Source organism: Primulina tabacum, chromosome 2, assembly GCF_025594145.1.
Source record: "Primulina tabacum isolate GXHZ01 chromosome 2, ASM2559414v2, whole genome shotgun sequence".
Lineage (NCBI taxonomy): Eukaryota > Viridiplantae > Streptophyta > Magnoliopsida > Lamiales > Gesneriaceae > Primulina > Primulina tabacum.
Window position 1 is genome coordinate 820,872 of NC_134551.1, and position 12,014 is coordinate 832,885.

At 32.2% G+C, this 12,014-nt stretch overlaps 1 protein-coding gene across 1 annotated transcript; it reads left to right on the plus strand.

The window, feature by feature from the left end:
* The first annotated feature begins 418 nt into the window (after positions 1 to 418).
* Positions 419 to 3,479, plus strand: LOC142537211 (protein CUP-SHAPED COTYLEDON 3-like). Its single transcript, XM_075642765.1, has 3 exons — positions 419 to 705; positions 2,265 to 2,530; positions 2,987 to 3,479. The coding sequence occupies exons 1-3, from the start codon at positions 537 to 539 to the stop codon at positions 3,320 to 3,322; spliced, it is 771 nt and encodes a 256-aa protein (XP_075498880.1). The 5' UTR covers positions 419 to 536; the 3' UTR covers positions 3,323 to 3,479.
* Positions 3,480 to 12,014: the final 8,535 nt, after the last annotated feature.

A 12,014-nucleotide genomic window follows, 5' to 3' on the forward strand; every position in this document is an offset into this window, starting at 1 on the left:
ATTTTCAAAAAAAAAACTAATAAAATTTATACATACATTTCTAAAATTATTCGAGATTTCCTTCTCTATAATTTTCAGTATGAATTTTTTGATATGTCACAAATAAATTTATTACACTTCCAATGAAATTAAATCGGAGTCGCAAAAATCCTCCCCTAGTTGTCCCTAATCGCCCACGTAAGGGTTTCTTGTTAATTCTCCTTTCCTCGGAAGTTCCACAATACCTTTAACCATAATTACTAATTATACAAGCATAATTTAAAAAGCCACGTTTATCAATTAAATATAAATATAAATATAAATGAAATAAATTCCCATTTGGCCAAGCTTGGTGTTAATCATTGTTTGATCTCTATATATAAAGCCATAACTCCTTCACTTAATTAATCACCATATAACATATATAATACTTCTCCAAATGATCCCTTCCCTCTAAAGCTACTCATATATTTCTTGCATCACCTTTCTTTCTCGAACCCTAAATTCTTGGCAGGGATTCAATAAGATATATATATATATATATATCTGGAATAAAAATGGGTTTAAGAGACATCGGAGGCACGTTGCCGCCGGGTTTTAGGTTCTACCCGAGCGATGAGGAGTTGATCTGCCACTATCTTTACAAAAAGATTGCTAATGAAGAAGTTATCAGAGGAACTTTGATGGAAATCGATCTGCATACATGTGAGCCATGGCAGCTTCCTGGTAGGTATCTTTTCTCACTTTACAACGATGGTATAGGGTCGACTCGAAAATTTAAACGGATGTTTTTTTAAGGGCTATTTTCCTGTTCGTTCGTGTTCGAAATTTTTTATTTTATAAAAACCAAGTGTTTTGAGTTCTTTCAATTTTATTTTTTGCTGATGATTTGGTTGCATACGATATTTTTTTGTCCCATCTCATCACACTTTCCTTAATTATTTGAGTTTGGTATTTTTTTCAGATTCTGATTTAAAATCATAGCTACATATTTTTTTTTTTGTGTGTGTATATACTTTGATCCAGCTAGCTAGCTCCATTAAAAGCGCAAAAGTTTAAAGAATTTTATGCTTCTTGTTAAAACCAGACAATATTTTCTTTAATGATTTATTACAGAACACAAACATGGGTATTACATTAAATGTCAGGCTTTAACACATAATTGAGTGCATGCATTTGCACCTAAAAAATTTAAGGTTTGCTTCACGAATATAATATGCATATGTATATATTTAATATATTCTGATCTCTTGAGGGTCCTAATAAAATTTAATTTCGATTTTTTTGTAAAATAATGATAACTTTCGGCAAAAGAGTGACGAAATCTAGAAAAGGTCTGCAGTTTTTAGAAGAAAAAAGCAGCAAAGACACATTTTTATCGTAGGTTCAGTGAATCTTAACAACGTATGCAGAAACTGGATAAGATTTTATAACTGAACATGTCTATTATAATTTATAATATGACCATGGCAGAGAATATTTCCATATCCCTGTGTGTATTTGAAGTTCTTTTTTTCTTCCTGTAAAAAAATATTATAAAAAAGTTAAATAAAAACTAACTTTAAAAGATTGCTTTTTCAACAGATACACGATCTTAACATGGCTTTTCAAGAAAATACTCGGCATTAATTATGGAGAATATATGACTTCACTAAGAAGTTTTTTAAAAATATTTTAACAAAAATAATATTTTTTAAGCATGACTCAAATTATAGTTTATTAAATATTTTAAATCCATATGTGTATTTTTTTATATAAGAAATTGTGCTAAATATATGTTTTTTTTTAATCTATGATATGGACGACTATTATTTGATCTACAAAACTGTGATTATAAGCGAAGACAAGGATTGTGACATAAACTTATTACCTTATAATTATAGTGACCTCTCTATATCTTTTTAGTCTGCAAGTATAGAAAAGGCTAAACAAAATTTCCATTTTATTTTATATTATAAATTTTATTTCTCAAATTTTTAAGAACTTGGAAGAAAAAATATGATATATGCATGCTTGCTTGCCTTGAGAATCTTGGTGACTTGTAACCAACTTTTTGTCACCTTTGCAGAAATCGTCATACAAGTTAACAATATATGGAAGTGATGAAATATAACTAACTTATATATGGATAGTTATATCCTCACACTTACTTCCAATCCACACAAATAATATTTATATATATATATATATATATATATATATATATATATATTATATAAAATAAAGAAATATTTAATTTACGAACTTAACTAAAACCATGAAATTGAATTATGTATTTTCTTTAGATTCAGCAAAGTTGAATTCAAGCGAGTGGTACTTCTTTAGCTTCCGTGATCGCAAGTATGCAACTGGATATCGAACCAATCGGGCCACCACCTCGGGCTACTGGAAGGCCACCGGTAAAGATCGAATGATAGTCGAGCCGGGGACTCGAGCCGTAGTGGGCATGAGAAAGACTTTGGTTTTCTACAAGAATAGAGCTCCTAACGGAATCAAAACTGGATGGATCATGCATGAGTTTCGTCTAGAAAACCCTCACGTGCCTCCTAAGGTTGGTAACTTAAATTTCAATATGAGTATCATATTAGAGAAATCTACAGGCATGTAATAAAAAAATTTCCAAATACTATAAGCTTATTTTTTCTGAAAAATATACAATTAAATATTTTTAATTTTTTAAGAATTTTTGTTTAATTCATTCGACATAATTATTGAAACATATCATGTTCTCTAGAGAAAGGAATAATTAAGGATCATGTGTTGAGTAATGCGAAAGAAATAGAATGAGGTCACTTTGGTGGCAATGCCTACTTATAAGTTGTAAGAAACTTGCTTATACTCCATGGAAACTCAATTTTTTTTATATAATCTATGCAAATCAATTTATTATGATTGCAAAACTAATCGTTTTTTTTAATAATTGAAAAGATAATATTTTTATTTTATTTTCAACGGCCTCCAACTCGAACTTTTAGTAAATCTGATCGATTTGTGGTGGATTTAACAGGAAGACTGGGTATTATGCAGAGTATTTTACAAATCAAGTTGTGAAAATAGCACACAAAATGGCTATAACGATCATCTAAACACATCTTGTGCTAATTTGGATGGTGGCTTTCAAAACATAATCACTTCCTTCTTCTCCAACGGCTCATCTCTTCAAAACCCTAGCACTTCCGTGCCGGGCTATCACTTTGATCATCACCTTTCACAATACAATGACTCGATCAACGAGCCTCGTCGCGATCCGTCGAGTAGTACTACTCCTAGATGTGAAGACGATTACGGGTTCTTGTTCGACATGACTTTCGACAACGATTCGAATGGAGTGATCATGTCTTAGAGTCACGGTCATCATCGTAATAGTTTATAAAACTTCACTTTAATTTTAAGATAATTTGATATGTATATGTGATGTTACGATACATGAGGAACATGTAATTTGTGAAATCTATAAATGTATGAGATGATTAATGTTGTAGCTAGCTAGAACTTTGGGCTTGGGGTGTATAGTGTAATTATATATTGAACAATCTATTAGTTCAAATATATATAGTTTACTTAGTTATTAATTCGTGGGTTTTGAATTTTTTGGAGTACTATGTGTACGAGTAATATTTTAATCATAGTTAGAGCAGGGAAATTAAAGTAGACAATATTTTATGTTGCATATGCTGAGATAAATTGCAGAATTTGGAGGTAATATGTATGGCTGAATTGGCTAATTTAATATTTCATAATTAAACATATCACGTCAAACAGAATTCTTTGTTCCTTCATTTCGGTTAAAATTAAATGAAGTTGGTGACAAGTTGTATTCAGTAATTGAAGAAACAAAATAAAACGTATGAAATTATGTAAGTGTACGACGTTGTTGGTTCGAAATTCCAGAAATTTATATTAAATTTTTTAGAGTTAATTAAGATGAATACGTAGAATTAAGCAGAATTTATGATTTTGAGTATGGTTCGACGCGATTTTAATTCCAAATACTATTTTTTAAAAACAAATTATGGTTGAGTAATAAATTTAATATGCTAATATCTACCAATCTTAAATATTGTGGACAGTTCATACAATAAATGCCTTTGAACCTGAATTGGCTAAACAGTTAAATCTGAAAACACACAATCATTACAAATTATTATCTAATTTTGGAACTAATCATTATCTATTTGACCTGATGGCTATGAACTTAATTTAATTATTATAATTTGAAATTTATTTAATTTTTACGGATAAATGTAATGTAAAAGTTTTACATTCTTGTTTATATATAAGCACCTTTTATTTATAATTGTGACATATTCAATTTATATCCAAAGATATGATATACGATCAAGCACATCGTAACATGATTCTTCATAGATTATGGTCCATATGATATTTATTTTTAATAATAATTATTAATAATACTAAATTATTAATTCTTTTAAGATAAACTAATTTTGTTTATACATAATATATTTTAAAGAACAAGGTCTCTTGTGAATAAGTCTCACGAACCTTTATCTGTGAGACGGGTCAACCATATCGATATTCACAATAAAAAGTAATACTAATAGCATAAAAAATAATACTTTTTTATGGATAACCCAAATAAGATATTCGTCTCACAAAATACGACCCGTGAAACCGTCTCACACAAGTTTTTGCCTTTACGACTCAACTTAGATGTTATTTTCACTAATAATATATTAGAAAAATATAAATCAATATTATTAAATCTAAATCGTTCAATCCAAATATAACTTTGAGTTATTAATACTACTTTTAAGATAAACTAAATTTGTTTCTATAGAACATATTTTAAAGAATATTTTACTCAACTTACATGTTATTGTTACTAAAAAAAATTAGAATAATATAAAAAACATAACTTTGAGTTACATTTGAATGGACAAATCCATTTGTTTGAGTAATCTAACCGACGTAATATATTTCAAATCTAAAGTACTAGTTATTTCATTATAATAGAATTCAAATTAATCATACGATTCATTTCAAATTCTTCGTTTAAGTACTCACTTAAATCAAAATACAATCTTAGAATTTTTTATTTTATTGTTTTGATTTATATTAAGCAGAATAATTAGATTATCTCGTTGACCGAACATGGTTTTAACTGCCCTTCCTGATCATTAATTTCGGCTGGGAATAAATCTAGCAAGCGGACTAGGTCAAGTAATAGTATTTGGAGATGAGTCCAGGTATCGTACCCACAGAGATCGATGTTTAATTACTAGAATATGAATTATTTTTCCTAATTTAGGCTAATAAAATTCAAATGATGGGAGATAAATTAATTAAAACTAAATAACACGATTTAAATAAATTAACTAAAGCAAAACTAATCCAAACTATTAATTTAGACGAAAATTCAAATTATTTAAAAACGACTAAGGCGCACAACGGTACCGAGACAATTTATAATCTACGTGTCAAATTCATATTCAATAAATTAATTATTTAATTCACGACGGAATTCCCAAAATTATTTATTAAACGATTCCTCGAACTAATAAACATAATTAAATCTAACAGTTCAATTATTCCTAACTGAATTTAATTAGATTCAACCGCATTAGATCGCTGTGAAATTCCAGTTTTTCAACCTAAAGTCGCACACTGAAATCGAATACTATTTCTAGTCAATTTAACCATGTGTTAATTGATGTGTGAAGCAAATAGTAATCTATCGCCTTCCGGTTTTAGATTAACCAACAAATATTCTATTTAATTGGCCAGATTAAAAGAACACGTGATAAACGACATCAATCAATGAATAAAATAAATAATCTAATTGAATTAAACTCAAAACATCAAAAATAATCTGTCTCGGCCCTATCGTGGCCTTAGTCTATAAAAATCTACTCCATAAACTTAAAATAAAAGTCAAAATCAGTGTTTAAAGTCAATGGAGAAAACATAGTTAAGAAAGAAGGAAAAGAATTCTCAATGATTTGTAGCATGTGTGAGGAATTCCTCGTGCTTCTGCTCTTCTTCCGCGCTGGTGCTACTTCACAGTAGCTTTTTGTTCTGATCTTCCTCTCCTTCCTTCCGTCTTCAGTGCTTCTGCTCTCCTTCTTTCACTCTGTACGTTACGGCGCAGCCCCTTGTGCGCTTCTTTTATCCTCCTCCATGGGCCTCTTTCTCCAAATCTTTTTAAAGGCCCATCTCAAATAAAAAGAAGTGTAGATAAGATCTTTATCAATATTTACATAGATTTTTCAAGATTTCAATATCATCAAGGAATAAAAAATATTTTATTTTCTTTTTTTTTTATATTTTTTCTTTGAAATCTTGTAAATTCATCTTTTATTCCAAATTTAATCATTTTCTCTTTTATTCAAATCTACAATTATTATTCAATTAAGCACATAATTAGGGATAAAAAATATTAGATAAGGGCAAATATTATTAAATCAAATCCCTAAAATCTTTTCAAGATTTGGCCTTATCAATCCCCCCACACTTAGCCTTTGTTCGTTCTCGAGCAAATCAAAAGAATAAAAATATTATGAAGGAATATTCAATGATTCACCACACAAAATGACACAATCAACACTTTTCAACATACCAAATTCCGTCACACTCAATCAAAAGATCACACTTTGAAAATCGTAAAATTCACTTTCGCTGCAACTTTAAAACTCAAGCATTCACTAGAAAAGATCAAGATAATGAGATGTGTGTAGTGTGGAAGTCAAAACTCATATTCCTCAAAGGTGTTTTAGTTCAAGGAATGCTCATATTTTCTGATTTTTTTTCATATAAAGAAACTCTCCATAAGCTTATCTTTCATATCTTTCTCCACTAAATGTTGGAAGAATATGACCCGGTCAATATGTCTTTTTAAGCTTATAACGTTAGGCCACGGCTCACGGCTACAATAAAGGTAGGGAGATTCAAAATGAGATAAAATAAACAATTATTCCTTCAGCGCATTCCTATATCTCTTATCTTCCTTCTTATTGAGTTTCATCATCCTCCATCAAATTTTTTTTTTTCCATCTTCCTTCAACTTTCATTCATCTTCCCCCATTATTTTTCTCTTTTCTTTCAGTATTTTTTTTCAATCCTTAACAACATTTCCTTTTAGGCTTTTCAATCACCACATCAATATTCCTCCTTCCTCTTTTTTTATGTATATTTATATTTTCATCAATCCCCTTCTCATTCTTCATGATTTTTTTTTTAAACTCCTCCAATTTTTCTTATCAATTATCAACACATGGAAGTTATTGAAAATTTAAAGCGCTAAAGGGGTTTATTTCTCTCAAAATTAGGTAGATGAATAGTATATGAGCTAAAATTGGGTAGTTGATGTGGGATTTTGAAGGAATACGAGTGGGGGCTAATTGTATGTCTTTGACACACTCCACTCGATTTATTAGGCTCAAAAGGGGATACTAGGGATATAAATGATGCATTGGGTAGGCTCGAAAGGTCAAACGGTCCAAAGATCGCCTAAATCATCCCTAAGTCATTTTCCTCCGTATTTTCGCCTCGAAGGATAATCAGACAAGTTCTAGATTGTTTCTTTTCTTTCTCTTTTTTTTTCGATTTTTTTTTCATGCGCTCACCTTTTACCAATTCACGATTAATTCATATAAGTATGACCTAAAGTGCATATATTATGTCTCAAAATATGATACAAAACTAGTTTGTGCTCAAATCCTTCGGGTACAACTACAGATCATCTCAATCAATTCTAGGTGTGATGTAATTTCTTGAGTGTTCAAAAATCTAGAAAGTCAATTAGTGTATCATGTAATCACTAGTGCGGTTTCTCAAAGAATAACCAAAAAAAAAAAATTCATGCTCGAGGATTAATCATTGAAGCGTATGCTAAGTGTTGTTTAATAATTCCCCCCAAACTTAAGATTTACACTGTCCTCAGTGTCATGCCATTCGAAAAGAATATAAAACTTTGATGTAGAATAGCAAGAATGAACTTCCCTGACAGTGTTGCTTTGAGATCCATGAAATGCTCTATGGGGCTGGTAGAATTCCTCCATGCCTGTAAGATTTTATTTCAACAGTTTAAACTTTCCAGAGTGTGAATCATCTTGCTTCATTCCAATACTCCCTACACACACCAAAATCATAGAGGATTAACCTAATAGACTGAAAAGATAAAAAAATTAAAATGAAACGAAATAAAATAAATCACTGGGTTACCTCCCAGCAAGCGCTAAATTTCTTGTCTACAGCTAGACTATGGAGAAGCAGCCTTCAAATAGCGGCTTCCGCCCATAGTAAGTATCATACGATATTACATATGAGTCTTGATTATGTGTGCCCTCAAGCTTGGCATGATATTGACATTGTAAGCTCGTCGCTCCAACAACACTCGGCAAAAATTGATTATTAGGGGAAGAACAATCCAATCCATGATAAAGCTCGTAAAGGATGTAATATTCTTGAGTTTGCGTTGATGGAAATAAATAATCTGCTGGTGGAATATATTTTAAGACCATATACGAGTTCAAATCCTTCGACTTGTGTTCTTCTACATCCTCCAACTTCTCTTCTGCCTCATCTTCGCATAGGAATTCCTCGAAGAATTCTTCTTCCTTCAAAAATAAATATTTTAAATGAGGAAGAAGTGGTTTGAGTTCGAGAAATTGGGGTTCTTCTATGGATGGTTTAAGTGATTTTGGAATATGTCCAAGCTCCCCAATCTTCGAATTCACAGATCTTGGCAGTGGCTTTGATCCCTCCAAGAAGTTCATACATTCCTCCACCTCTTCTCTGTCTGATTCCGTGGACTTTGGGTTCACCAAAAGCATCTCCACTGGGTCTTCAATAAAAGTATCCTGCACACTACACTCAACAATATCATCAATAGTATCTATTCTATAACAATCAGAAGATCCAAGATATTTCATACTACGAAAAACATTAAAAGTTACCTTCTCATCATTCAACCTCAAAACTAACTCATCTTTTTGCACATCTATGAGAGCTCTTCCAGTAGCTAAGAAAGGACGACCTAAAATTAAGGGGATCTCACGATCCTCCTCCATGTCTAGTACAACAAAGTCAACTGGAAATATAAATTTATCAACCTTAACCAAAACATCCTCTATAACCCCTCTAGGATATTTAATAGATCTATCAGCAAGTTGAAGGGAAATAGTAGTTGATTTAACTTCTCCAATCCCCAATTTCTCAAAACAAGAATAAGGCATAAGATTTATGCTAGCACAAAGATCACACAATGCCTTGTTAAAATTAGAATTTCCTATAGTGCAAGGAATGGAGAAACTACCTGGATCCTTAAGCTTTGGAGGTAATTTATTTTGCAAAATAGCTGAACACTCCTCAGAAAGCGTAACAGTTTCAAAATCAACAAGTTTCCTCTTTTTAGTCAAAATATCTTTCAAGAATTTAGCATAGGAAGGCATTTGAGCCAAAGCCTCTACAAAAGGAATATTTATGTGCAATTTCTTAAAAACTTCAAGAAATTTTGAAAATTGTTGATCCAATTGTAGTTGCCCTGCTCTTTGAGGAAAAGGAAGTGTATTAATATCAATATTATCATTAGAATCAAATTCCTTACCTTTCTTACCTGTCTTCTGTGTAGTCTGAGTGTTCTGTTCCTTATCATATTCCATTTTTGGTTTCATTCCTCCATCATTCTTTGCCTCCATATCTGTAGAATTCTGCCTCTTTGGCTCCTCTTCCTCGGTCCTTGACCACTTTACTCACTGCATTCACTCCTTTCGGATTTTTTTCAGTATCACTTGGTAGTGTTCCAAGGGGTCGATTTGCTAATTGATTGGCTATTTGACCCATTTGAGCATCCAACCTTCGCAAGATAGCGTCATGATTCTGCAGTCTCGTCTCCATTCTCACAACATGTTTCATCATAAAATCCTCATAAATTGGTCTTTGATCTTCTTGCTTGAATCCTGGAGGTGCTGCAGGTACCAATAATCCTTGTTGTCTCACTTGTTGAGGAATGGGCAGTGGAGGAATATGTGTTGGATTAAGGGAATTCTCTGTATTCTTCCAAAGCAAATTAGGGTGATGCTTCCATCCTGGATTGTATGTGGAACTGTATGGATTTGATTGCTGTCTCCATTGATTCCCCACAAAATTCACTGCTTCTTCATCAAAGATGGGTTGTTCCTCGATGAATATTCCTTGGACCTGATTTGCTTGATTTGATTTCAGCTGAGAGAATTGATGGGCCAACCCATCAATCTTAGCAGTAAGTGCATTCAACACATCCATTTCAAGAACTCCAGCCTTCTTTTCTCGTTTAATATATGGCCAACCCGCACTATTTTCAGCCATATTTGAAATTATTTCAAGTGCAACTCGTGGAGTCTTCCTGTATAAGCTACCATTGGCTGTCGCATCTAGCATGGAACGCACAGAAGGATCTACTCCGTTATAGAAAATCTGAACTTGTTCAGATGAAGAGAAACCATGTTGAGGACACCTCCTCAACATCTTTCTAAATCTTCCCCAAGCTGTATCTAATATCTCCCCATCCTTCTGGCGAAAAATGAAATATCCATACGCAGTTGTGCTAGCTTGGTGGGTGGAAAATATTTATTCATGAACATTTCCACCAAACCATTCCATGTAGTAATAGAGCCAGCTGGTAGATCTCTAAGCCATTCTGCTGCTTCACCATGCAAAGAGAAAGGGAATAGTCTCAATCTTATGGCATCCGTGCTCACTTCCATTGAATTTGATTGTGTCACAGATAGATAGAAATCCCTCCAGATGTGCATTAGGATCCTCGGTCTGCGATTCCTCCAAATCTCACTTGATACTGTATCATTTGAATGATGGATGGCTTCAACTCAAAGTTATTTGCTTCCACAGTAGGGCGAGTAATGCTAGAACCATAACCTCTAGTGGTTTGTCTAGTGAGATCATAGACAGTGCGATAATCTTCCTCGTTGTCCATTACTTCCATCCCTGCTGTTTCAACCTCGTCCTCTGGTTTTAACTGTTCTTCCACGTCAAAGTCTGAGGATTTCTCCCTTTGTGCTCTACGTCTCCGTCGAAAGGTATTCTCAATCTCTGGATCAAATGACTCTAATTCTATGTCTCCTCTAGCACGACTCATGCACAGTAGATAATTCCTGAAAATAAGAAACAAACTTCAAACGTACTAATATGCGTAGAATCGACAAAATAAAATAAAAACCTAATATCAAGAAAATAATAAATCCTAATATTAAACAATTCAATCCCCGACAACGGCGCCAAAAACTTGACCGACGATTTCGGTTGGGAATAAATCTAGCAAGCGGACTAGGTCAAGTAATAGTATTTGGAGATGAGTCCAGGTATCGTACCCACAGAGATCGATGTTTAATTACTAGAATATGAATTATTTTTCCTAATTTAGGCTAATAAAATTCAAATGATGGGAGATAAATTAATTAAAACTAAATAACACGATTTAAATAAATTAACTAAAGCAAAACTAATCCAAACTATTAATTTAGACGAAAATTCAAATTATTTAAAAACGACTAAGGCGCACAACGGTACCGAGACAATTTATAATCTACGTGTCAAATTCATATTCAATAAATTAATTATTTAATTCACGACGGAATTCCCAAAATTATTTATTAAACGATTCCTCGAATTAATAAACATAATTAAATCTAACAGTCCAATTATTCCTAACTGAATTTAATTAGATTCAACCGCATTAGATCGCTGTGAAATTCCAGTTTTTCGACCTAAAGTCGCACACTGAAATCGAATACTATTTCTAGTCAATTTAACCATGTGTTAATTGATGTGTGAAGCAAATAGTAATCTATCGCCTTCCGGTTTTAGATTAACCAACAAATATTCTATTTAATTGGCCAGATTAAAAGAACACGTGATAAACGACATCAATCAATGAATAAAATAAATAATCTAATTGAATTAAACTCAAAACATCAAAAATAATCTGTCTCGGCCCTATCGTGGCCTTAGTCTATAAAAATCTACTCCATAAACTTAAAATAAAAGTCAAAATCAGTGTTTAAAGTCAATGGAGAAAA